The sequence below is a fragment of the Gasterosteus aculeatus genome, chromosome 15 (assembly GCF_964276395.1).
Source record: "Gasterosteus aculeatus chromosome 15, fGasAcu3.hap1.1, whole genome shotgun sequence".
NCBI classification, from domain to species: Eukaryota; Metazoa; Chordata; class Actinopteri; order Perciformes; family Gasterosteidae; genus Gasterosteus; species Gasterosteus aculeatus.
In genome coordinates this window covers 16,400,916-16,428,751 of record NC_135703.1, presented here as the reverse complement: position 1 = coordinate 16,428,751, position 27,836 = coordinate 16,400,916, and the positions used below count along the sequence as shown (strand labels likewise).

Genomic DNA, 27,836 nt, shown 5'->3' with positions numbered 1-27,836 from the left:
AGCACCAGCGTGGCAACCTCCCCCTCCCCTCCTTTAACACCCCCTCTCCTCACTACAGCAACAGCATTTCATGCCCTCTGTGTTCCATACATCACACGGATGTTCTTCTTCCCCTCCCTCCCGGCATGCATGTATGTATTTGCCGGCTTGGTGTCGAGTGGAGGCCGAGGCCTGAAACAAGAGGCACATTGTGTGTGTGTGTGTGTGTGTGTGTGTGTGTGTGTGTGTGTGTGTGTGTCCAGTGATTTCAGGTTGTCTGTCTGTGTGCGCACCGTGTATCCTGTCAACGTGTGTGCGAGTGCTTACGTGTGCTGGAAACTTGGACTGATTGTGCGTATGGGATAATAATTGGATGATTGGAATAGTTTTTCATCCTGCTGTTGCCAATGCAGCAGTGGAGGAGGCGATGGAGCTCCTGACATCGAAACTGTGTGTGTGTGTGTGTGTGTGTGTGTGTGTGTGTGTGTGTGTGTGTGTGTGTGTGTGTGTGTGTGTGTGTGTGTGTGTGTGTGTGTGTGTGTGTGTGTGTGTGTGTGTGTGTGTGTGTGTGTGTGTGTGTGTTTTACAATGAGTAGCAATAAATCTCCACCCTCGGCCCCCATCCAGTTGTGCCCACTGTCCTCTTCGCTCTCCGACTCCGTCCCTCTCCCCCCCCCCCTCCCCTACCGCCTCTCTCGCTCCCAACACAAGCCCCCATTTGTCTGAAGCCCATTTCACGAGGCCCAGCAGGAATCTGACCTGTGGGACGATGGCCGCTCGCCCCGCGGTACCTCGCCACCAACCCTGCTGCTCCCTTCGGCTAATGAGGGTGTTTCTCATTAGCAGACGAGAGGACGTGGTCTCGGGACGGCGTGAGCTATAAATATGCGTTTCTGGTCTGGCAGCACTTGAAAGGAGCCCTCACAACTATTCTGAGTCCTCCTCATGGGAGATGAGTGGCTCAGGAGAAGCTGTGTCATCTCTGTCCATGATGTCCTCATGGTTAAGAGATTGTGCGATACAAAAAGATGGTGGTAGGTTTGACTGATGTCCCCTTGAGGGATCCAACATTCAGGGTACTAACTTGGATTTCATGTTGTTGTAATGGACAATTTATTTTGTTTAATGTCGATGTGCACCAGGACACCCTAAGACATCTTCATGAGCATGTCCAGTATTTACTACTTCAGCCACAGTGTGGATGCAAATATGCTTCCTACAAAGCGAAAGGTCATTTGCGCAGCTGCAGCGTTCTAACCACATGTTCCTTTAAACTGTATATTTGAAGCCATGTGTCTTTTCTTTCTCATTCACTGCGACTCCTTCCTCCCGTCCAGGTTCGTCACGCGCTTCATCGAGCTCGACGGTCTCACCTGCCTCCTCAACTTCCTGCGCAGCATGGACTACGAAACGTCCGAGAGCCGCGTCCACACCTCCGTCATCGGCTGCATCAAGGCCCTGATGAACAACTCGCAGGGCCGAGCCCACGTCCTCGCCCACCCGCAGAGCATCAACACCATCTCGCAGAGCCTGCGGACGGAGAACGTGAGGACCAAAGTGGCCGTGCTGGAGATCCTCGGGGCGGTGTGCCTGGTCCCCGACGGGCACAAGAAGGTGCTGCAGGCCATGGCGCACTACCAGAAGTACGCTGCAGAGAGGACTCGCTTTCAGGTGAGGGGGGGAGCCCGGGTCAGTGCACCATCTCAAGTCCCTTGGTTTAAGGAACCTTGCTGGAGGCGTAGGGCAGACGTAATATTTCAGTAAGGAATGCAAAAATAAATCAAGCTGTGGTCACTTTGATGAGTTGGCGGCTGGTGCTTTAACAGCCTCAGATGGTTGTCCTTAGGTTAGGTCAACACTTTGAGCATATTAAAGGCAGGTGAGGACATCCAGAGTTATGGAGGTCAGGGCATGCGTGGCGCTTTAGTGACTAGCAGGACTGAGTCAACAAGCAAAGTCTGGCACGCCAGAGCTAACACCACAGGAGATGACTGACTCCCAATCCATGAGACGCTGTTTAACATGTTGAGTTGAGATCAAGCCACAGACTTATATGTCAGGGATCAGGGGGAACCCGATTCCCCTCAGTATGGCGTTAGGGCGCTAATTCAGGATCTCCGGGACGCGTTTCTTTGTCTCTGTAAAGCACGGTAACCGGTGATTTCAGCAGTTAATGTCTTTTTCATCAAAAACACACTTGCTGACCAACCACAGACGCTGCTGAATGAGTTGGACAAAAGCACAGGGCGCTACAGAGACGAGGTCAACCTGAAGACCGCCATCATGTCCTTTATCAACGCTGTGCTCAACGCCGGAGCCGGGGAGGTCAGCACACGCGCGCACACACACACACACACACACACACACACACACACACACACACACACACACACACACACACACACACACACACACACACACACACACACTTTCAGAGTAAACCCTTAAATCAAGGGTTAGGAAGAAAAGTCATGTTGTAGTTATCTAGTGCTCAGAATGTGGGAATGATGGGTTCAGATTCCCAGGTTCATTGAAGATGATCCATTATCACCGCTTGTGTAGTCCTCTGTTATTGATTTGTTCTTCTATATTTCCAGGACAACCTTGAGTTCCGCCTCCACCTGCGGTACGAGTTCCTGATGTTGGGCATCCAGCCAGTCATCGACAAGCTGCGGGAGCACGAGAACGCCACTCTGGACAGGTGAGGCGCTAAAGAGCAACCAGCTAGTAACTGGTCATCCTCTTAAAAACCAGAAACATACTTGTTTTGTTGAGATCTGATTTGTCCACCGTGACGGTGCATTAAGTTGTTTTTTCTTCTGCTCCAGACATTTGGACTTCTTTGAGATGGTGCGAAATGAGGATGACTCTGAATTGGCCAAAAGGTTTGATACGGTGAGTAACTTCAACGTCCCCCAGACAACCGTCTGACAACCAAAAAGAAGAAATCAAGCGCTTGTTTATTCAGGTCAAGGGTCAAACTCCAGAGTAATCTGAATACTATTCAAATGTTTTATGACAGAACCACGTGGATACGAAGAGTGCAGGTGCCATGTTTGAGCTGATCAAGAAGAAGCTGAGCCACACAGACGCCTACCCCAACCTCATCTCCATCCTGCAGCACTGCCTGCAGATGCCCTGTGAGTACACACGGGCGGTCCTTCCATCTACCTCAAATCCCAGGACAATTCAATTAAAGTCATTGCAAACATTCCACAGATAAACGAGGCGGGGGGAGCATGCAGCACTGGCAGCTCTTGGACCGGATCCTCCAGCAGTTGGTCCTCCAGGATGACAAGGGAGAGGACCCAGACGCCGCCCCCCTGGACAACTTCAGCGTCAAGAACATCGTTCGCATGTAAGCGGAGATCTCGCCGTCCTCAACTCACACGAGTGTGATGACACATCCGGAATAATGCACTTTACCTAGTAGCCTCCATACCTCTCCAGCAGAGTCCAGCAAGTCATGCATTAATTCATACAGAATTAAGACTTATTAACGATCCCCTCAGTTCTTTGGAATAAACTAAAGGTCCCCAAGTAGAACAGGGATGTAGGATAATGCAACATTTTTCTCTGATTCACAGCATCATAAAAGGGAGTTACTGTAATCCTTCTATTGAGTGCTCCTTGCCTCCTTTTAAAAGCCTCTTATTCTACAAAGCTGAAAACTGCTGCTGTCATTTCTGCAAAATCACACCTGTTCCAACACATGGTCATCTTTTTTTCTGTGCAGCTATTGTCGGTGGAGAATGTGTTTGCGTGGTGAGGTAAAGTGGAGCTGGCGGCAGAGGGGGGGCAGGGGGTTATGGGTAGGATGGGAGGGAAGCCACGCTCCCAGGGTGAACTGGCGTGAAAGCGGAAGCAGGAGATCAAAAGGAAAAGGGGCTCTAATCGCATTAAGCGGGGAAGGTCGGCCAAGTCAGCCATGTTTAGGTGGGGCCAAGCAGTCGCAGCCCCACAAAGAAGACCTCAGGGAGAAATAACCATTTTAGCAGTCTGAATCGGGAGTAGATGCCTTCTGCTCACATTTGATTGGTGTGAACTTTGGCCTTCTTTACTCCCATCAATTTTCCTTTTATCTTTCTTTCCCCCCTCCCCTTTTTGGGGGTAGTTCCCTAAGGGAGGCTTCCCATCAGTGCCGAATGTGTTTAGTCTCAGTGCGGCCGAGAGCCCCATAAAGCATGTGGCGCGGTAAACCTCGGCTCCCACTTGCTTCAGTAAGTCAGCCACTACTGTTTGTGCAATCAGCTCACTCGAGCAGAATTCTCTTAGTGGCACGCAGAGTGCAAACTGAACCGCCGCGTCTTAAGCCCATTACAGTCCGTCGTCAGCCCATTCGCTTTACGTGACTGCCAAAGCCCCGTCGTGTTACCATAAACGATCCTGGAGTAAATTACATCTGGAAAGATTTGCATAAAACTCAGAATTCCTGATTGTTTGGGGCCCAAGAACGTACAGCGAGTGTTATTCCGCGGCCAGAGGGGAGAGTTAAAACAACTGGGAGGCAAAGCGATCCATCATCTGCAGTCACCATGACGATACCCGCAGGTGCCTGAACGCAGATCCAATTCCCCCAAGACCCCAAGGTTTATTGATTTAACCTGTGAACAATAAAGGCATTGTGCCCTCTTTTTGAATGTTTTTTGGAGGGACGCAGGTTTTGATTGAAGTTAAATAATGTGTTAAATAACACCAGCGTTTGGCTTCGGGAACCTGTTTTATGACCAATGTGCTGTTATATTGCTTTGTATGCATTGATTACAAGCATTTAAGTGTAAATTGTAATCGCTTGTATGGCGGTCTCAACACTCTCTCATGACCTTCACTGTGTGATACTCAAACGTGTCTATTCTCTTCAACTCCAGCCACGGCTTCCACCAATCCTCAAGGTTTTTCACTTTTCAAATCGTCATTTGATCATATTTGCTAATCTCCCTTCCTTCATTCCCCTTTTTTTAACCTCCTCCTCTCTAATATCTGCTGGTCCTACATTTATATCTGAACGTCAGCACAACCCCTGCTATGACTGAGTTTAACTGATTTTGGCGGGATTTCTGTTGGCACTAACGATGTCTCATGCAGCTTACAAAAAGGGGAAAACTGCATCCACCCAGTCATGATGCTTCACACAAAAAAGGAAAGATTGACACTTGAATTTCCTCAAGATGTCCCGTCTTGACTCAATTGAGCTGCAGTCGACCCCTACATGCAACAGTCTGCTCAGTCTGTTTCTTGTCACCTGAGCTCACTTTTGTCCGCCTGCTTCACAGGCTGGTCAACGAGAACGAGGTGAAGCAATGGCGAGACCAGGCAGAGAAGTTCAGGAAAGGTAAGACGCGCTACACGCACTGCCCTCTGCAGGTCGAAAGAGAATATGCATCATCAAAAGTTATTGTGCGTTTTTTATTCCTATTCTCTTCCGATATACAATGTATAGATAGTTTTTGAATTTCATTATCAGAATCAACGTTGTGTGAATACACTACATTGTGTTTCCTGCAGATCACCTGGAGCTGCTGGGTAAACTGGAGCGGAAGGAGCGCGAGTGTGACACAAAGACCCAGGAGAAGGAGGATATGATGAAGACTTTGAACAAGATGAAGGACAAACTCCAGCGTGAGGGCGTGGAGCTGCGCTCAGCCAGGGAGCAAGTGCTCGACCTATCCTCGCGCATCAATGACGTTTCTGTGAGCTGCTATGCTTTTGATACTTTTACATGTACCTTTGCGCCCACTTTGGGCGTATTTGTTTGGCAATGTGCGCGTGAAAGCTTGGTGAGGTATGTACAAACATGCCGCACTGAGGTGAAAGCGCAGACTGCCTGTCGCGGGAACGGAAAAGGAAATGTCATGCATTCACGGGAGGGTCAAGGGGAAAGTCTGAGTTTCCCATAAAGAGATGGGAGGGGGATGCTTAAAGTGCGCCTAATTACGTATTCCGCGGTATGCACAGAAACCGCCTCCATTTTGAAAAGCACGTGTTAACAAGAATGTGGGTTTTGCTCACAAACGCCTCCTGGTGGATTGGCAGCGATAATCCGAGCCAGACGACACAGAATCATCACGTGTTACCGATGAAGCAGCCGTGCAATATTACAGTTACCTGAAGAAATCAAAGATGACATTGCATCTCCCGCTCAGCGTTCACATTCCACTCCAGCAGTTGTTAAAGTCCTTGCTGCATTACAATTATTGGCATCAGGTTCTTGCCATGTTGACATTGGCTGATCCATGATAGAAAGAGAGGAGGAGGTCCATTCACTTGCGTGTTTAAATGCTCGCAATGTGCGGTATTGTGGGCGCTGAAAGGCGCCAATTCCCCGATAAGCTGCAGGTTTCGTAAATACGACGTAAACTGTAGAATCACAGCGAGCGCTAGCTGCGCATTTGCCGTGGCGCTGATAACGCTACGTTTGCAGATGTACGTACACGACGGCCTGATTCCCGATATTAAATAAAGTGCAACACCCAGCATGAGTCGCTGATATGCTGCTGTTAGCGTGTAGCTTTTTGCTAAGTTATTTTTTAAATTGTTTTTACAGACAATTATCCTTCACAAAGAACACGTTTCTTATCCCGGTAAAGAATAATCAATCCGACAAACAATGTTGAAAAAAGCTCTCTCGTAACATATTTGACAAGCTCTATATTAATGTTGTCACACTGGAGTCGCACAGCGATTGGCTTCATTGTGTTACCAGCCAAGCTCGACACAAACAACCATGCAGAGAGGAAATAGTCTGTCGCCTCCCAACAGCTCCAGACATTTAACCTCGTTCGGAGAAAAACAGACTCCGTAGCTCAATGACGTTAGCTTATGTTAGCTAGCTTAGCCATTGGAGCGGATTACCAATCAACACCATTTGCTAACTCCACGTTAGGCAACAAACAAGCACTGTGTCAAAAATGTTTGACTTTTCTGGTATTTGCTTATTTTGTTGTTACATCATGTTGGACAAATGTTTTTCACGATAACTTCATCTTTTATTTCCTCTCTCCACCAAAAGGGCGTCGGTGTGTCTTTCCCGCCTCCTCCTCCTCCTGGCGGCCCGGCGGCTCCGCCTCCATCAGCAATGACAGGCGGCTTTCCTCCGCCTCCTCCTCCGCTACCGTTCAGTTGCCCGCCGCCTCCGCCACCTCCTCCTCCACCGGGCGCTCCGCCCCCTCCGCCGGGAGCCCCTCCGATTTTCGGAGCCCCGCCTCCTCCCATTTCCTCTTTATTCAACTCTGCGACCAGCATGCGCTCCAAGTCCATCCCCCAGCCTTCTCATCCCCTCAAGTCGTTCAACTGGGCCAAACTAGGAGAGGTGAGCGGACGAGGAGAACATCTGCTTGGCCGACCAGCCGTCGGGTGGAATATTGAAAATTCAATTTTAAGATATAGCTGATGCATTCACATAACTAATCAAGTATTTACTGACACAGAAGAAGTAGTAGCTGTTCCATCAGTTTTTTTAATGTGCCGCTTTACTCCTTTTTTTAGAACGTGATCAACGGCACCATCTGGAATGACATCGACGACCTGAGGGCCTTCAAGATACTTGACCTCAAGGACATCGAGAAGATGTTTTCGGCGTATCAGAGACAGCAGGTTTGCCGTGTTTTACACTTCACGACTCGCAGTTCAGTGCGTGTGTTTGTTTTGGGGATAAAAAGGGTTGCAGCGTGGCGCATTTCAGGGCTCCATGAGCAAAATATGCTGATCACCAAAATGTTTTGAAATAAATAATGGCTTTTTGAAATGAATTAGAATGAGCCCTTCATATCTCGACTGGGCTGCTGCAGTTACTCTGCCATGTTTCTGGACAAACCAACCAGTACACACCAAATACTGTTTTATGTCACTGCGTGAAATGGTTTGAGTGGAATGTCAATACGCCAATGAGGTTCTCGTGATCCCAGTTTAAATCAAAGGCCCAATGGGGGAGCTCACCAGTGTTTAATAAGCTTCTTACAGCTACAATTTCTCTTTTCAGGCTTTTATTAAAGAGCCAAAGGTCATTTAAGGCTTTTGCCGAGTGTGGTTTACTGTGTGTATTTATTTATTTATCCACTGTAGGTTTTTATTGGCACCGGCGGACGGTTAAACAGCAAAACCTGGGGCCTTACTGGCTTTGACAACAAGGTTCCATTAAATTCAACATTGCAATGTTTATACATGGCATAATTGCTTTTTTTTAACTTGTCATTGGCCTTTCTTTCAAAACGGACTTGTGTTTTCGTTCGCCCTCTGCAGGATTCCTTACCACACTTCATTTTTCATTTTCTTGTTTTTCCACGTCAAAGCAAATGTAGATGTAATCAAAAGAACACATTTTAGCAACCATGACCTCCTTAAGAACACAGAAACCACAATGGAGCACAGTTTAAACTCGCACCAATGTAGATGTACTTCAGACTTCCAGCATGGACTTCATGAGCCGCCGATGACTCGGCCAGTCAATTATTACCGCTCGGTTCTCACAGAGGGCTTCCCAGCCTCGGCGTGTAGCGTGCACAGTGGTTCTTCCTCGCTCTAGTCACCACATTTATATTTTCCTCTGCTTGAACTGCATATCTTTGCATGTGTTTTCAATTTTTCTTTTTTGTGTCTGTGTGTGTGTGTGTGTGTGTGTGTGTGTGTGTGTGTGCGCGCGTCTCTCTGCACTCTCTCGACTGCCTGGGCAGGACCTGCTCACTAACCAATCCTTCAAGCAGGTGAGTCAAGAGGTCCTCGGCATCTTTATCTCCTGCTCGCCTACTGCTCTATCAGCTTCTCTGAGTGATGGACGTGTTCATGTGCGACTTATTTACAAACAAAATACAGTGACTGTCAATGCTGGTGTTGATGCTTAGCAAACTGATAGATGATGGCTAGCTAGTCATAAAGCACGAAGGAGCTGATCTGCAGTCACGCTGTTTAGTCTGCATGCTCTGCTCAAGTTGGCGAAGCTGCATTTACAAGAAGAAACCTGCCCAAAGGGCTTTGTGTGTGTGTGTGTGTGTGTGTGTGTGTGTGTGTGTGTGTGTGTGTGTGTGTGTGTGTGTGTGTGTGTGTGTGTGTGTGTGTGTGTGTGTGTGTGGCCAGTCATCGTGGGTCAGCACGCGGATGGAAAAACGACTTTCTTTACGAGGCACATCTGTTTCACACACATCAACCTCAAAATTGACTTCTTTTTTTCTCACTATAAATAGAACTTGTGTAACACGAGGCACCGGCCGGGTTTCTCAGACATCGGTTCTTTGTAATGTCACATTGACGTTATTTATTTAGTTTAACGCAGCGCTTCCTGTTCTTCTGAGAGGTTTACAGGCCTGCGTTGTGTTTCCAATGGTTACTCATCGAATAAAAAGGTCTTCTCTCAGGGCCTAGTTATTTATCTCCATGTTGTGTCTGCCCAGCCATGGATTTGTGACTGTGTCTTTAATGAGATACACATCATGGCCAATGGGAACGGATGTTCTGCAAAAGCAGCTCAGGCCAACTACTGAATCTGGCTGCAGTGCAACTTTTTAGTCCGTGTACGATGGCGTCTACCGTCGACAAATAAATACATTTATTAGATGTCATCACTCAACTCCTTTGTCTGTAGACAAGCTAACAGATGTGAGGAGGAGACATTGCATTGCATGTGTCTTCTAGATGGAACTATGTTGCAAAGTGGATCTGGATGTCTGTCTTTGTCTTTTAGCAGAAGGAGACGGGCTCCATGGACGACCTATACGTCAGCACGCGGAAGGTCAAAGAGCTGTCGGTCATCGACGGTAGACGCGCGCAGAACTGCATCATTCTTCTGTCAAAGTACGTGTCCCGTCCGTACATCGTGCCTTTTGACCGCCCGTTGTGAGAAGATGCAGCGAGCACAGTCTCTGGTGACCTTTGAGTCCGAGAGTGGAGCTGCTTGAAGTCTGGTACTGGAGACATCTGGCGGTGTAACTTGACTACCCTCCACAGTGAGAGCCAACTGAGTCATATTACAGACAAACAATCAAGCACTATCATTCTCCATTCATAAACCCAGAGGGGCTTCCAGTCTTTCTAAATCTGACCAGCAATGAATTCAAATCCTAACGAGACCGTTTGTGTGTCTTCTGACAGCGTTGATCCCAAAGCTCTGCAGAGAATTTGGATCAATAAATAGACTCCCTGTCAGCGTGGTCCCTGGACTGCTCTCATTTCAATAGCAAATGCCCCGAGGGTACAAACTACACCCAAATGGGGTCAGCACTTGGTCAAAGGGATTTGGTGCAAGTAGTAACACGGCTGTTATAAATCACAACCCGGGCACACTTAACGCGAATCAGATGCACTGAGAGCAGCTGGCTGTGCTCCCAGAGTATTAGTATCACTTCTGGGTCGTCGGTTTGTAATGTGGAAAAGGGTTGCATTCGATGAATGGAATTAAATGAAAATGTGGTTCCTCTGCAGGTTAAAAATGAGCAATGAGGAGATCAAAAGGGCCATCCTGGAGATGGACGAGAGGGAGGAGCTGGCTAAAGATATGCTCGAGCAGGTGAGGTTGATGGATGATCAAGTTAACTACTGCTGGTAGGATCCGTAACAACAATGTGCATGGATCTGAATAATTGGCAAGGAGACGTTGACGTTCTGTTGTTTCTTCAAAAAGGTTTGATGTAATTTGCCTTGTAAGGCTTGATATAATATAGAGTTCAATAATTCATAATAAAAAAAGCAGAAAGGACCACCTCGAGATGTTCCAGGGCCCTGGATCATTCTCTTGGTAGAGAGAATGCAGCCTTAATGCACTGCCCCCATTGAACGGGTGACAGATGCACCACAGACGCCGACATTAACATCTGCATTCACATTTCTGTCCGTGCATTTTGCAGCTGCTGAAGTTTGTCCCAGAGAAAAGTGACATTGATCTGTTGGAGGAGCACAAACACGAGCTGGAAAGGATGGCGCGGGCCGATCGCTTCCTCTTTGAAATGAGCAGGTACGCCGCACTTATCGCGCTGCGCTAACGCAGTGGGTCTGTTAGCTGTCTGCTTCCTTTCGTCTGCAGCCAAGCACAGATTTGCACGACCGGGGAACTTTTATTTAGATAACAGATACCGTGATGAAGATCTGTTTCGCACATGTTTGCGGTGCGTGGTATGAACAACGTGCAGGTGCAGCCACTGCAGACCACAAAACGATCTTAAAATATCAGCACGACGTCGGGTTCTTGAAGAATGAACTTTTCAAGCAGCACGGTGAGGCTGAGACTGAGAACAAGCCTCACAAACCGTGTGATGGATTCATTATTTAGCTGTGGAAAGAACTCTCGCCACATCAGAGAGTTTGAAACCTCCTTCCTTTCTCAGAATCTCAGCTATTCAAGATGATTAAACCATTTCTCTCTGTGAAATATCACCTCGTCCAGGTTAGTGTACTTGTGACCTTCCCTCCCTGGTCACAGGAATCCATCTAGGAATTAGTTCTTTCCTTTCTTTGTCCTCCGTTTAATATCCTTTGTCAGTCTTTGACAGTCTAGTTTAACAGCTCGATGGGAGCCTATTAGATGCTCAAAGGCCAGTGAAAACCGAGAGGGGGAATTGTGTACGATTGGGTGCCTTCTAGCTTTTGAACTTTACAACTTTACATTCCCCTGGATACAAATGTGACTCGTTTCCTTTTCATGGCTTTCCTCCCTTGATCAGAATTGACCACTACCAGCAGAGACTGCAGGCTCTGTTCTTCAAGAAGAAGTTTGCAGAGCGTCTAGCAGAAACCAAGCCGAAGGTTGAAGGTAAGGACAAGCCCATGGGAGAGGCGGACAGTGTTGTTTTCCTTTTTGTCAACAAATAAATGGATGATAATGGCGAGTAGTGTCTGCTGAGGCCTCTCGCTCTGGGCCATAGAGCTCCATTGTTGTCGGACGACTATTGTGCATGCTGAGCGCCTTGGCTCCGCTCTATTTGCTTTCCTTGGGAGCTCGATCCAGGTTACCACGCAGGCCGTTTTGGAAAGCTGGCCGTGGTTGAGAGGAGAGCGCCTCTCTCTCTCTCTCTCTCTCTCTCTCTCTCTCTCTCTCTCTCGTGAACACTGCAGACGTGGGTCTGAGGTGTCACGGTGTCCGTTTCAGTCAGAGCTTCTCCAAAGACTGTCCTCCGCTGCCCGAAAGGTCTTTTTTTTTTAGGAGGGGACGGGGGCTCTTAAGAGCGCGTTGCATAATCTGCGCCAGTCGTCTTTTATCTGCAGACTCTCGACGGTTCAGCTCTTCGTGTGCTGAAGCTGGTTTTGATCCTCTGACAGACATCACTGGAAAGAAAGAGCGTCCAGAGTCTGTTCTTGGATTCAATGCCAAATCCGTGTAATTCATCTTACTTACTCATGTACTCTAGATGGGACTGCATGTTCCCCGGACCACCCACCATGTTCACTCGACGCGTTTTAGTGCACGGAGCTCGGCAGACCCGCGGTCAGCAGAGCCAGAGAGAGCTGCAGCTATAGCAACCGGCTGTGTTGATGCCTCTCACGTTCACACCGGGGGTCTCCTCCGCCCCCCTCCACTCTTTGTGGCTGGATGGAGGGATGTAATGGGTTTCCCCACCGAGCTGCCCAGTTGCCGTGGGGAGTATTGATTAAGAAACGAAGAAAAGGATGAAGAACCCTTGGGCCATGTACAGTGGAGACCTTTCCATGTGTTTGCATGGATGAGAGAGAGGGGGGAAATATAATGGAAGGGGCGAGGGGGCGGAAAAAGAGCAGGTCATTATATAATACAAAAGGTTAAGGGAACTAGCAAAATGCACACACATCATTCATCTCTGCAGCTGCTTCTCTCTCCGCTTCCCACCAGCCATCCTGAACGCATCCAAGGAGGTGGTCCGGAGCAAGAGGCTGACTCAGATCCTGGAGGTGGTGCTGGCCTTCGGCAACTTCATGAACAAGGGCCAGAGAGGCAACGCCTACGGCTTTAAGATCTCGAGCCTCAACAAAATCGCTGACACCAAGTCCAGCATAGACAGGTGGGCCGGAGGGGACTGTGGTTACTCGCCTTTTCTGATGCTTGATATCACATAAGTGCTCTTTGGGGTCTGTTTGTTTTTGTTTTTTTATTTTAGGACTGCTAGCGATTAACACAGCACGATATTCCGTGACTTTGAATCCTCAAAATGCACCAGCCATCTGCTCTGCAGTCACCATCTTGAATCCCTCCATCATAGACAGATCTAAACTAAACATCCCATCCCACGCCCTTATGTCCATTGAACTCTTCTCAATCGATTCATGTTGAGATGTGGATGCACACAGATCCTGCACCTCCACCCGGCCACGTAGACAAACCTGCAGACAAAGTACAGCTTAATAAAAATGTATTTTTCAGTGAAGATGATCCTCCAATAAGCGGTGGTACGATAGGAGTTGTTGTTGAAATGCTTTTCTTGATTCGACAGGAACATCACCATGTTGCACTACTTGATCATGATCGTTGAGAAGAACTACAATGACACGCTGCACATCCAGGACGACCTCGGCAGTGTGCCGGAGGCTGCCAAAGTCAAGTGAGTGCACCAGGGTTTGTGTTATGAAGGCCTGAGTGCATGAGGCTTAAAGCACTCAAACAAAATGCTGCACAATGCACACGGTCTGCTGCAGGACATGTAGTCAGGAGGTGACGTCTAGAATGATCTTTCCCAATTTCTATTTTTTCACATTTGTAAAAATCAAAAAAAAAAAAGTTGTAGGGAAGTGACTTTCAAGGTCATATCAGTTTGTTTTTCTGCCTTTCACCAGTTTGTCGGAGTTGGAAAAAGAGGTGCACAATATCAAAAGTGGACTGAAGGCTCTAGAAGCGGTGAGTTGTTGCCTCCCATTGACTCTTCTCTCGTCTGTAATCGTGTCTTTGGATGTTTAAATGTCCCTGACTCACACAAACCAGGGCATGTGCATGAACACACTGTGGTCCTTCTTCTTTAAGTATGTGAAGCACACAAAAAAAGCTCATAATGACACCGCCTTTAATCCTTTGCCCTCGCCCTCCAGGAACTGCACTACCAGCAGAGCCGGACACGGGAACGTGGGGACAAGTTTGTGGCGGTGATCGGCGACTTCATCACCGTGGCCGGCTTCAGCTTCTCTGAGCTGGAGGACCAGCTGAGTGAGGCCAGGGACAAGGTAGCACCACCGAGTTTAGATGTCCACGTGCAGTGCTGATTCTGACGCAGTCCTCAATGGTAGACATTCGTGTTGGACAGACGGAGGGGAAAGGGAGGAAGACAGAATGCTGAAGGGAGAAAGCTTGAAGCCTCTCAGTCCCCAGTGATGAGTTGAGCTGGGAAACCGGGCCTTGACAGATCCCTGACTGGTCTTTCTCTGTGTTTGTCTCTCTGACTGAATTCACACTCTGCTTCCTACTACTGGGACAAACGGTCTTTTGAACTTGTGCATCGACGAATGGTAGGAAGTATGCAAGCTGAAGACATCAGCGGGACCTTGGAAGTTACACGAAAGGATTTATGTGACCGGGTTACTCAACGCACAGACCCGTTGGTGCTCTGATGCACATTTAGCGTCCAGATGCTGACGCATTAGAAGCTTTTTCACAATATACTTTAAGATGACACATGTCCTTTTCACTAAAAATGACTCTAAATCGCCCAAATTGCTTAAATTCCCCGAAAGGGCCATCAGATGTTGTGCTCTTGGGTTCCATGTGGAGCCGCCCCTCGGCCTAGTTATTTAAGTAGGAGGTCGGTAAATAAAATCAGAGGGAAAACGGGCCGGTTGGGACGTCATGGCAACAGAACGGGAGGAGCAAGGCACCGGTTACTGCTGTGAAACAAAAGAACCTGTGTGTGTGTGTGTGTGTGTGTGTGTGTGTGTGTGTGTGTGTGTGTGTGTGTGTGTGTGTGTGTGTGTGTGTGTGTGTGTGTGTGTGTGTGTGTGTGTGCGCTCTAAGTGGGGAGTATGACGCATCAACTTGGTGTTCACGGTTCTCTGCCGCTCCGTTGCGGTTTCCACTGGGATACAAATATGAAGGTGTGCGTCTGCGCACAGCGCGTCCGTCTCAAGAGGTGGAGGACGTTGAGGACATGACAACGAGAGAACACTCAAATAGTGTTTGTGTGTTTCTCCTCTCTAATGGAATCCTAAAACCTGATCACAAAACAGTTTTTCTCTGTATCGTAGCCTGTTGGTGCCGGTTAATGGACTAAAACAGGCAAACGGGCCACTGGGGCATTTTGAAAGTCAGTTGTTCGTTTTTTTTTTTTCAGCCCCCCGTCATCTGGTTTTTAACCATGTGACCATTGATTCCATGCTGGAGGGCAATGAATGGAGCAAAGCTATACAACACAGCTGATCCTTTTCTACATATCATGAACCATTTACTTATTTCCCACTCGCCCTCTTTCATTGAACCCACCAACGCACTTTAACTACGACACCATCACACCCCTCTTTTTCCTCCATTTTGTGTTGTTGGTAAATAATTGCAGTTTAGTTCATTGGGTTTCCCTTGAGTGCATTTTGATAGCGAGTTCCCACGCAGAGGAGTCCCAGTACCTCCTGTATTATTAACAGGAGATGAGCTGGAGGTGCCAGGCCACGCCGGATCCACCATGTGTTAGCCAGAGCCCGTCGGAAACAGCCTGTAAAAATCATGATTTATAACAATTTCTTCAATAAAGCTTCATGAAGAAATGTTGAAATACTCTAACGGCCATGTAAATAGATATTTAACCGCTCACAGAGTAAGTGTGTGTGTGTGTGTGGGTGGGTGGGTGGGTGGTTGCCTTTCATTACTAGATAAGAGATATCTGACAGCAGACATCAGATTTTTATACGTGTATATATGTATCCGTATACATGAATGACTTAATAATCTCTGTGCAGTTCACCAAATCTCTGAAGCACTTTGGAGAGGAAGAAGGGAGGATGCAGCCCGATGAGTTCTTCGGGATCTTCGACACGTTTTTGCAGTCGTTCAACGAAGCGCGGCAGGACCTGGAGAACATGCAGCGGCGCAAAGACGAGGAGGAGAGGAGGGCCCGCATGGAGGCCATGGTGAGACGTTTTACACAACAAAACCTTTAACGTCAATCTATTCTTTCTCCTTTTTTTTTTTTTCAATATAAACAACTGAAACAAGAATTTAAAAAGGGTTTCTGTGTTGCAGCTCAAGGAGCAGAGGGAGCGGGAGCGGCGGGCCAAGAAGGGCGGGGCCTCAGACGAGGTCGGCGGGGAGTTCGACGACCTGGTGTCGGCGCTGCGTTCCGGCGAGGTCTTCGACAAGGACCTGAACAAGTTCAAGCGGAACCGCAAGCGCTCCGTCAACCAGCTGGTGGAGGGTGGGGGCCGCGAGCGGGCCGTCACCAAGGTCAACTACTAGGTTGAGAAAAGGAAAGAAAAGAAAGAAAGAAAACACCAGACTGTTAAATGGTGCCGTGGTGTCGCTCCCCTCACACCTTTAGGTCCACGTCCACCGATGTTGGACAGGATGTAAATAGCGGCCGGATGGACATGTACAGGCGTTTGATCTTGCCAAGCGGCCCCCAACCCGTTTTGTGATCCCCTGAGGACAGTTGTGATCTACGGATGGACGGACCCCCCCGTGAGACGTCACCCCGTATCGCTTCACCTCCGAACACTGTGCTCCAGCGTCCCCCTCACAGCCTCACACAGGACTCTGGACCAGCACTGTCTCAGACGCTTGGCCGGCAGAATGTGTGGAAGTGTGGAAGACAGCTGTTCCATCCGCAGTGTCCCCACAGGAAAATTCATGTCCTTTACTGGGGGGGGAGAAAGGGACAAGAGGGTTGGCAAATCCCAGGATGCTCTGTGGGCTTCTGAAAGCGAGAGGAAGGGAAGGGGAAGCGTCCCGGGGAGCACGCGGTGTGTCAGGATACCACTCGTCTTCTCAGCTGGACACGCTGGGTCCATCCTCGCCTCCACCCGCCTCCACCCGTCAATGGTTTCCACACCGGCATCAAACCAGTGCCAAAGCAGAGAGAGAACCAATGTACTCATTTGAAAAGCACACTGCGGTTATATATTTAGATGAAGACAAGCTGATTGCGAAGCTGTAGGGTTTGTTTAAAAAGATAAATGTTTTCATGGCATTTTGTGGGGTTTGTACACGAAAAGCGTTATTTGTTGGTGTTGCAAGTTCACATCGGTGTTGAAGTGGATTTCTAGATATTTTGCGCTTAATGTAAAAAAACAAACACTTAATTGCTCGTCATTTTCATACCTGTGCGTCTCGTTTGCACTGTAGCGTCTCCGGCGGACCGGCCTCTGCCCGGCCCGCGCCGGCCTCTCTGCAGCTGTGCAGCAGCTCTGGTTGGGCCTCCACTGAGCGTGGGGTCCAAACACGCCGGCTCAGCACAGAGTGAGTGGACCAGTTGGGTTGAGGGTTTCTCAAGGTAAACCGAAGGCTGGATCCGCTGTGTGGCAACACGTCGCACTGCGCCGCTCGGTGAGACTATTACTGCAGAGTGAGGCCACAAGAAGGCCCTTGGAGGTTGAAGTTCAGTGGCAGCCTTTGAGAGGCTTTCCTCCACCTTTCCTCCCAGCTTGCGAGTAGACCCCGTTACTATGAGCAACCTAGGCCACCTTTCCTTCTCAAATATTCAATGTAGTATGATTTTTTTTTTTTATTTATATATGCATGTCTGGAGCCTAAGCAGAAGGTGTGACAGGAGGACAGACATGCAGCACAGGGTAGCTTGAATCCTGGGGGCTGCTGTGGTGGGAGCCAGGGAGCATCATGGGTCATCTAAGCACAGTGGGGATGTGTTAAAAAAACAGATCCATATGAATGCAGGTAGAGGTCAACCACGCGCAAAGTTTCTATGGGATATCCTGGGATCATCCATTTATGCGTTGCTGGTTACTCTAGGACAGTATAGAGCCAGCAGCACAGGGGAAAGATTGAGAAACGAACACAACTGATCTTTCTTTTGTGTATGTGTCAGCTGAGGCGTTCGCCCGCATCAACATGGGTTTGAGTTTCACAGGACAAAGTATTCTCATGCCTCAGTTTGTGAGGGCGGAGGGGGAAGCAGTTGTTCTCACGGTGACTGTGGCAGCTCCCTCGCCACTTGGCTCGATGAGTTTACGGGATTGTTGTTAAACTAAAGAAAGATTACTGCAGTGGTGGCGGCAGACCCACTTTGTCTTTGTTATCTCCAGCTTTTCTGTTCTGTTTTCACACATGTACCATTCCTTTCTGTCATGTTTTTAGTTTGGCTTTCCCAATAGAACATGCAGTGACCGGCGGTTGGAATCTGGCGCCATCTTGTGGCTTTCGATGGTTCACTCCGGTTCTTGAGCCCCCGACAGCCTCACTGTGTTGTGGCTGTGTGATCGGAGATGTTTGACCTTCTACCTGGATGGAGAAAATTCCAATTTAACTTAACGGTTAATTAATGTGGAACTTGGCAGAGGAACCTCGTCCTTCCTGGGGTGTTTTCCATTCATTTGGACTCAAATGGAAGCAGAGCAGGTGAAGTGTTGTTGAAAAGACAAAGGGACACTCCAAAGATGAAACCAAATTCATTGGAACGTCCACAGCCCTGAGGGGAGAATGCCGTATGATTGCCTATTCTTTAACCAGCATCTCATTTATATTTGAGCTATTGGATTTCCTAACCTCCTTTTGTCTTTCCAATTAATCTGAGTTAGCGTACTTGGCAGAAAATGTAAAACTCTCAATCCAGAGCTTTGACCCCGTATTGTAGTGCAGACTATTTACTGGGGTGCATGGACAGTATTATCACACATTTATGTTTCATGTTTGGATGTTTATTTCGGCCATTGACTGGCTGATAGCTGAGTGTACAGGTGGAAATCAGAGGAATGACATTTGTTCAATGCACTTTTATAATGGGACGTTTCCATTAGCGGCGCCATTGCGAGGGTTTCAAACCCCTCTAGAAATGAGATGTGTGCACGAAAAGAAGAAGAAGCAGAAGAAAAGCAATGTAAGTGGTGTCGCATCACGCACTTGGCATGGACCTGCACGCCGGAGGAAGTGTGCAGCGCGTGTGGCGTGTCCACTTGCAGCACGGAACACACCTGTTGCACCACAATTTGTACTGCCTGAGAGAAATTGCACCCAGTTTGAGAGACTGCGTAAGTGCGACAAGTCGGTATTTTTATGGTTGGAAAAAAAAAAGTATACTCCACCGAAAAGATGTACAGTTGGATAGAAAATTTAAAAAAGCATTTTGTACACAATTCTTGATGTTTGAAATAGAATTCAAAAAAAAAAAAAGATTCAAACATTGAGGAATGTTCCATTTTCCTGTAAATTGTACCTCCTATTTATTTGCCTTATTTAGTTTGCTATATTTTGTATGTACACAACGCATTACAACAAGATGTTATATTAAAATCTGAATAATTAAACTGTGGTCTGTGTGTGATGGATAGTTTTCAGACGTTTTTTAAATTTTTATTACTTAATTTTAGTTTTGTATTTCACCCTGTCTTTTGTAGGGTTACAATAAACGTTTGTCCCTTTATAACAGCTTGTGTTCTTTTCTTCTGAATCATTTGATATGGACGTAATTATAGCTCATAGTTACAGCACATAAATGATTAGCCCATCAACAAAAAGTCAAGTGTGTGTGTGTGTGTTTGTTTAGATTGGCAAATGTTTTTCAAAGCCAGAACTGAGGACTTTTGAGGTAGTACAACTTCCTTTAGGCCACTATGCCGTCACTGTCCCTCACACCGGACTATGGACTATATCTGATATTTGCGGTAGCGTGACGAGATGTGATGACGACTTTGACAAAAGCGTCTCTCAGAGATCTGTGCTAAAGAGGCATTTCACCTAAATCCATCTCCGTTCTATTGTTCTGCTACGGGCGCAAAGTGTACCAAGCAAATATCCCCCACGCCTTCACACCAGCAGCCTGAACCGATGACACAAGACAGGATGGATCCATGCTGTCATGTTGTTTAAGTTCTGACTCGACCATCTGAATACAGCTGAACGAGTGCTTATTTGGGTTCCTGCTTCCGTCATCGTGAACCAGTCTGTCCATTCTCCTCTGACTCAACAAGGCACTTTCGTCCACATAACTCCCAATCGCTGGGTGTTTTCTCTTGTTGGGATTCTCTGTAAACCTGTCGTCATGCTGTTATCATTTCATTCACGATGACACACACGATGAGAAAACCGCTCCCAAATCCCAGGTGGGCCACATAAACAGGATTAGTACGACCTTATCGTTGCAACTAGTTTATACCATGAGACTACAGTGTGCTAATTGAAACACCTCAATTAATGTATTAGCATTTTTACTATTGTCGAGTCCGATCAGTCTCTATAATTCACATATATATCTAATTTACAAATAAATGTGACTCCCACAATTTTGGTTAAAAGGTTGCCAAAATGACCAACAATGCTATCAACATATCCAGGAACCCAATTTCGTCCTTTCACAATAAGACTTCCTGCATACACCTCCAAATAGTACAATAAAAGCACTTTCTTCGTCGCCCCCAGTATCAAACGACCGAGTCTACTTTCTAGTTTATCACTATATAATCATTTTAACATTTATGGTAACTAACCATTTAACTTCATGCCGCCTCAACGGTAAAACGTATTATTTAATACACAAATTTAGTATTTAGTATTTTATCATAATAAATAAGGAGACAACTAGATATGTTACAGGGTTCAATGATTGTGAACATCGAGAACAAACCCTCTGATTCGTTGGCTGATTTTAGTCACTAGAGATGGTTGAGATCAAGTTACATTAACATTGGAGCGAGTAAATTAGTTGAACTCTGGGTTTGAATTAGTTTTATTTGTAGAGAATTTAATTTGTTTGTGCTTTGAGTTGCCTGACTTCATTTTTTAGCAACATTCATGTTTTAATCAAAATGTTCCATATAGGAAACCTCTGCATCTACTTTAAATATTCTCTTCTTCCGCCGTTATTCTGAGACGAGATGTCTGATTACAGGAGGAAGTGAGTTAACGATTGAAATCGACTCAAACCTTTGTGTGTCATTAAATACACAAACGCTCATTAACTCAACATCATTGTTGTTTCACTTCATTCACGTCAACAACTAATAAAGAATATGTGATTCTCTTTGGTCTGAAGAAAAGAAGACGGATTCATTTGGTTTCACTTATCAACTCATCAAAATTTATTTTCATTGTTCATTGATAATAAACAGATGAAACATTAAATACTAATAACAATTATAACAATAACAATAATATGAATAACAATAACAATAATAATAACACAATAATTGAAAGGAGTTCCTGAGAAGAAAGAAAAGAAGTTAACATGTTAGCGTTGTTAGTGTGGATTTGTGTACATCTACATATTAGTGTGTCTGAACATGGAGATGTACACAAAGACATACAAGCATTTGTTTGTTCACAGACACACTAACATGTAGATATACACAAAGACACACTAAATTCGTATATTACTTTTATTCGTTAGTGTCGCTGTGTAAGTACTTGTATATGTTAGCGTCTCTGTGTAAGTACTTGTATATGTTAGCGTCTCTGTGTAAGTACGTTAGCGTATGTTCTAAAATCTTTGTGTACACAACATGTGTCTTTGTGTACATCTTAATGTTTAGTATTTAGCTTAATGTGTCTTTGTTCACAGACACACTAAACTGTAGATGTACACAGACACACTCACATGTAGATGTACACAAAGACACACTAACATTTGTTTGTTCACAGACACACTAACATGTAGATGTACACAAACAAATGTTAGTATGTCTTTGTGTACATCTACATATTAGTGTGTCTTTGTATACATGTAAATGTTAGTGTATCTTTGTTCACAGACACACTGACATGTAGATGTACACAAAGACACACTAACATTTGTTTGTTCACAGACACTAACCTGTAGATGTACACACACAAATGTTAATGTGTCTGTGAACAAACAAATGTTAGTGTGTCTTTGTGCACATCTACATATTAGTGTGTGTTTGTGTACATCTGCATGTTAGTGTGTCTTTGTGTTTATCTACATGTTAGTGTGTCTGTGTGTTTATCTACATGTTAGTGTGTCTGTGAACAAACACAAAGACGCTAAAATGGAGATGTGCACAAACAAGTGTCAGTGTGTGTCTGTGTGTACATGTACATGTTAGTGTGTCTTTGTTCACAGACACACTAACCTGTAGATGTACACACAGACACACTAACATGTAGATGTACACAAACAAATGTTAGTGTGTCTTTGTATTACTTTTTATTCGTATATTATTTTTATAGAGTCTCTGTGTAAGTACATTAGCGTATGTTCTAACATCTTTGTGTACACAACATGTGTCTTTGTGTACATCTTAATGTTAGTGTGTCTGTGAACAAAGATACACAAACCTGTAGATATACAGACAGACACACTGACATGTAGATGTATACAAACACACACTAACATTTGTTTGTTCACACACACACTAACATTTATATCCACACTAACATGTAGATGTACACAAAGACACACTAACATTTGTTTGTTCACAGACACAAAAACATGTAGATGTACACAAACAAATGTTAGTGTGTATTTATGTACATCTACATGTAAGTGTGTCTGTGAACAAACAAATGTCAGTGTGTCTTTGTGTACATCTACATGTTAGTGTGTCTCTTGTTCTTAATGAACACAAATACACACTAACCTGTGGATGTACACACAGACACACTAACATGTAGATGTACACAAACAAATGTTAGTTTGTCTTTGTGTACATCTAGATATTAGTGTGTCTTTGTGTACATATAAATGTTAGTGTGTTTGTGAACAACCAAATGTTAGTGTGTCTTTGTGTACATCTCCATGTTAGTGTGTCTTTGTGTACATAAAAAAGTTAGTATGTCTGTTAACAACCATAGGTTAGTGTGTATTTATGTACATCTTCATGTTAGTGTGTCTGTGAACAACCAAATGTTAATGTGTCTGTGTGTACATCTACATGTTAGTGTGTCTGTGAACAAACAAATGTAGATAAACACAGACACTAACACACACTAACATGCAGAAGTACACAAAGACACACACAGATGTGGATGTACACAAAGAAAAACTAATATGTAGATGTGCACAAAGACACACTAACATGTAGATGTACACAAAGACACACTAACATTTGTTTGTTCACAGGCACAATAACATGTGGATGTACACAAAGACACACAAACATTTGTTTGTTCACAGACACACTAAAATGCAGATGTACACAAACAAATGTCAGTTTGTCTTTGTGTACATCAACATGTTAGTGTGTCTTTGTTCACAGACACACTAAACTGTAGATGAACACAAAGAAACACTAACATGTAGATGTACACAAACAAATGTTAGTGTGTCTTTGTGTACATCTGCATGTTCGTGTGTCTTTGTGTACATCTACATATTAGTGTGTCTTTGTGTACATCTACATGTTAGTTTGTCTTTGTTCACAGACACACTAACATCTGGAGGGACACAAAGACACACAAAAATGCAGACGTACACAAACAAATGTCAGTGTGTCTGTGTGTACATCTACAGGTTAGTGTGTCTGTGAACAAAGACACACTAACATGTACATGTACACACAGACACACTAACATGTAGATGTACACAAACAAATGTTAGTGTGTCTGTGAACAAACAAATGTTAGTGTGTCTTTGTGTACATCTGCATGTTCGTGTGTCTTTGTGTACATCTACATATTAGTGTGTCTTTGTGTACATCTACATGTTAGTTTGTCTTTGTTCACAGACACACTAACATCTGGATGTACACAAAGACACACAAAAATGCAGACGTACACAAACAAATGTCAGTGTGTCTGTGTGTACATCTACAGCTTAGTGTGTCCGTGAACAAAGACACACTAACATGTACATGTACACACAGAGATACTAACATGTAGATGTACACAAACAAATGTTAGTGTGTCTGTGAACAAACAAATGTAAGTGTGTCTTTGTGTACATCTGCATGTTTGTGTGCCTTTGTGTACATCTTAATGTTAGTGTGTCTTTGTTCACAGACACACTAAACTGTAGATGAACACAAATACACACTAATATGTAGATGTACACACAGACACACTAACATGTGGATGTACACAACCAAACGTCAGTGTGTCATTGTGTACATCTACATATTAGTGCGTCTTTGTGTACATCTACATGTTAGTTTGTCTTTGTTCACAGACACAATAACCTGTAGATGTACACACAGACACACTAACATTTGGTTGGTCACAGACACACTAACCTGTAGATGTACACAAACAAATATTAGTGTGTCTGTGATCAAACAAATGTTAGTGTGTCTTTGTGTACATCTGCATGTTAGTGTGTCTTTGTGTACATATAAATGTTAGTATGTCTCTTAACAACCAAATGTTAGTGTGTATTTGTGTACATCGACATGTTAGTTTGTCTTTGTTCACAGACACACTAACATCTGGATGTACACAAAGACACACAAAAATGCAGACGTACACAAACAAATGTCAGTGTGTCTGTGTGTACATCTACAGGTTAGTGTGTCTGTGAACAAAGACACACTAACATGTACATGTACACACAGACACACTAACATGTAGATGTACACAAACAAATGTTAGTGTGTCTGTGAACAAACAAATGTTAGTGTGTCTTTGTGTACATCTGCATGTTCGTGTGTCTTTGTGTACCTCTACATATTAGTGTGTCTTTGTGTACATCTACATGTTAGTTTGTCTTTGTTCACAGACACACTAACATCTGGATGTACACAAAGACACACAAAAATGCAGACGTACACAAACAAATGTCAGTGTGTCTGTGTGTACATCTACAGGTTAGTGTGTCTGTGAACAAAGACACACTAACATGTACATGTACACACAGAGACACTAACATGTAGATGTACACAAACAAATGTTAGTGTGTCTGTGAACAAACAAATGTAAGTGTGTCTTTGTGTACATCTGCATGTTTGTGTGCCTTTGTGTACATCTTAATGTTAGTGTGTCTTTGTTCACAGACACACTAAACTGTAGATGAACACAAATACACACTAATATGTAGATGTACACACAGACACACTAACATGTGGATGTACACAACCAAACATCAGTGTGTCATTGTGTACATCTACATGTTAGTTTGTCTTTGTTCACAGACACAATAACCTGTAGATGTACACACAGACACACTAACATTTGGTTGGTCACAGACACACTAAACTGTAGATGAACACAAAGACACACTAATATGTAGATGTACACAAAGGCACACTAACCTGTAGATGTACACACAGACACACTAACATTTGTTTGTTCAAAGACACACTAACATGTAGATGTACATTTGTTTGTGTACATTTAAGTTAGTGTGTCAGTGAACAACCAAATGTTAGTGTGTCTGTGTGTAAAATCTAAATGTAATCTAAATCTAGTTTGTCTCTGATTACATCAGTGTGTGTGTGTGTGTGTGTGTGTGTGTGTGTGTGTGTGTGTGTGTGTGTGCGTGTGTGTGTGTTGTGCGTTTATCTGAGTCATGTGCAGATCTGGAGCTGCTCCTGAGAGTTCGACGCTCTCAGCGAGTCCTTGTTGCTTCTTGATGGCGTCCTGATGGTGTCCTGATGGCGTCCTGGTTGCGTCCTGATGCCGTCCTGGTTGCGTCCAGATGGCGTCCTGGTTGCCTCCTTGTCGCGTCCTGGCTTGCGTCCTGTTTTTTTTCACAGACACACTAACATGTAGATGTACACAAAAACACACTAATATGTAGATGTACACACAGACACACTAATGGCACATCCTGATGGCGTCCTGGTGGCATCCTGATGGCGTCCTGATGGCGTCCTGGTGGCGTCCTGGTGGCGTCCTGGTGGCGTCCTGATGGCGTCCTGGTGGTCTGCAGAGAAGAGGAGAAGAGACGTGAGGAGGATCATCACGATGTGAGACAACATTCATAGATGCAATAATTATACGTTAGCGTCTCTGTGTAAGTACTTTTATATGTTAGCGTCTCTGTGTAAGTACTTTTATACGTTAGCGTCTCTGTGTAAGTTAGCGCGTCTCTGTGTAAGTACTTTTATACGTTCTCGTCTCTGTGTAAGTACACTTAATACGTTAGCGTCTAAGTTAGTGTCTCTGTGTACATGTACATGATAACAGCAGGAATCAGAGGTTCATCTCAAGGTACTAACACATCGTTCACAGTAGTACGGCTGCAGTCTGTCTGGATTCATCACTTACCTTGAGTTCTGTTAAGTGCAGCAGAACGCGTCTTCATCCCCTCTTCAGACTCCTGAGGCGTTACGATTGCTTTCTGCAGGTTTCTGTCTAGAACACTTCATCGTGTGTAGATGTGAGGTTTGAAACTAACCGACTGAATGTGCCTCAGACTGTGTTTCTTATGCTGTGAACGGAGCATCGAACATAGAACATGGAACATGGAGCGTGGAACATGGAGAAATGTTCTATCATGATGTCACGTCTCTATGGTTACAGTGAAGGTATCTAGAATATGGAAATGAGCCTTTAAAGTAAATGAGTGTGTGGATGTTTATTTGTATTGATGGAACTCATCCACTTTACATGGTGCATTAAACACTATGCTATACCTGTTTTTTTTCTATGACCCATACTTACACAGACTAACATATAAAAGTACTTACACAGAGACGCGCTAAGGTATTAAAGTACTTACACAGAGACGCGCTAAGGTATTAAAGTACTTACACAGAGACGCGCTAACTTACACAGAGACACTAACGTATAAAAGTACTTACACAGAGACGCACTAACGTATAAGGTACTTACACAGAGACGCACTAACGTATAAAAGTACTTACACAGAGAAACATGATAACATGGTTGTTTGTCTCAACGTACACAATGACACACTAACATTTGTTTGTTCACACACACACTAACATGTAGATGTACACAATGGCCCACAAACATTTGTTTGTTCACAGACACACACACAACATGTAGATGTACACAAACAAATGTTAGTGTGTCTTTGTGTACATCTACATGTTAGTGTGTCTGTACTGCTCTCCTTGTGTGTTAGCCAAACTCCATTTGAAGGAATATGGGAGTCAGGATAATCGTCCAAGCTCCAAATGCCTTATTTTACAGCACTGAAAATAAACGATTCAAATTGGAGTTAAAAAACTATTCTTTCGAAGGCGTTTAACATGGCAGCGGATGATTTCTCTGAAACGATCAAAATCTTGCATGCTAACGTAAAAGCGAATTAATTAAGCAACCGATAGCGCCCAGAAGGGGGCGCCAACTGCCCAGTTCCAAGGCAGAACACTCCCCACCTGGTCTCTGTAAAGATGCCATATATAGACACTGAACAGGACAACAATACAAAAGTCCCAGTCCTACTTCTTCAGACGAAGAACGATCTCAGACACAGGCCTGAGGAACGTCTTGCTTGATCCATGCTTGGTCACTTTGAGCTCTATCTTGCGGACCTTTCCATCCTCACTTGGAAAGGGGCTTGTAACAAGTGCCGTAGGCCAGTCGTTACGAGCTGCTTTGCAGTCTTTCAGTAGAACAACATCCCCGGTTTCGACATTTGGGCATGACTCCAGCCATTTGTGATGAACTTGCAGTGTCTGCAGATACTTTTGCTTCCAGCGAGTCCAAAACTGGTTGGCTAAACTTTGGACCACTGCTGTTTGTAGACATCCTTCTCTGTGAACTTTCCTGGTGGAGGTGATACACTCTACTTCTGAGTCAGGAGCATTGATGGAGTATGACAGGTGATTCTGGATTAGCAGAAACCGGAACCAGAGGCCTAGAATTGATGATCCCTGTCACTTCAGCCATAAGAGTGCACAGAACCTCATGATAAATGTTGAGGGAGTCTGTACGCATAAGCATTGAATCCAAGATTCTGCGT

General features: G+C 45.1%; 1 protein-coding gene across 7 annotated transcripts in view; it reads left to right on the top strand.

Annotated features, from left to right (window-relative positions):
- Positions 1-19,436, top strand: part of daam2 (dishevelled associated activator of morphogenesis 2) — a 67,919-nt gene extending 48,483 nt beyond the window's left edge. For 2 of the 7 annotated variants that reach the window (XM_040199562.2, XM_078088996.1), the window contains exons 6-26: positions 1,317-1,650; positions 2,194-2,304; positions 2,577-2,680; positions 2,808-2,874; positions 3,002-3,119; positions 3,199-3,337; positions 5,253-5,311; positions 5,485-5,669; positions 6,989-7,288; positions 7,465-7,572; positions 8,649-8,678; positions 9,656-9,762; positions 10,390-10,474; positions 10,812-10,918; positions 11,625-11,713; positions 12,767-12,935; positions 13,365-13,472; positions 13,705-13,765; positions 13,954-14,085; positions 15,805-15,975; positions 16,088-19,436. In XM_040199562.2, coding sequence (XP_040055496.2) covers positions 1,317-1,650; positions 2,194-2,304; positions 2,577-2,680; positions 2,808-2,874; positions 3,002-3,119; positions 3,199-3,337; positions 5,253-5,311; positions 5,485-5,669; positions 6,989-7,288; positions 7,465-7,572; positions 8,649-8,678; positions 9,656-9,762; positions 10,390-10,474; positions 10,812-10,918; positions 11,625-11,713; positions 12,767-12,935; positions 13,365-13,472; positions 13,705-13,765; positions 13,954-14,085; positions 15,805-15,975; positions 16,088-16,300 — 2,797 coding nt within the window. In that variant the 3' untranslated portion in view covers positions 16,301-19,436. Of the gene's footprint in view, positions 1-1,316; positions 1,651-2,193; positions 2,305-2,576; positions 2,681-2,807; positions 2,875-3,001; positions 3,120-3,198; positions 3,338-5,252; positions 5,312-5,484; positions 5,670-6,988; positions 7,289-7,464; positions 7,573-8,648; positions 8,679-9,652; positions 9,763-10,389; positions 10,475-10,811; positions 10,919-11,624; positions 11,714-12,766; positions 12,936-13,364; positions 13,473-13,704; positions 13,766-13,953; positions 14,086-15,804; positions 15,976-16,087 lie in introns of all 7 variants that reach the window. The other 5 variants (XM_040199561.2, XM_078088995.1, XM_078088997.1 and 2 more) reach the window with 3 other exon arrangements.
- Positions 19,437-27,836: the final 8,400 nt, after the last annotated feature.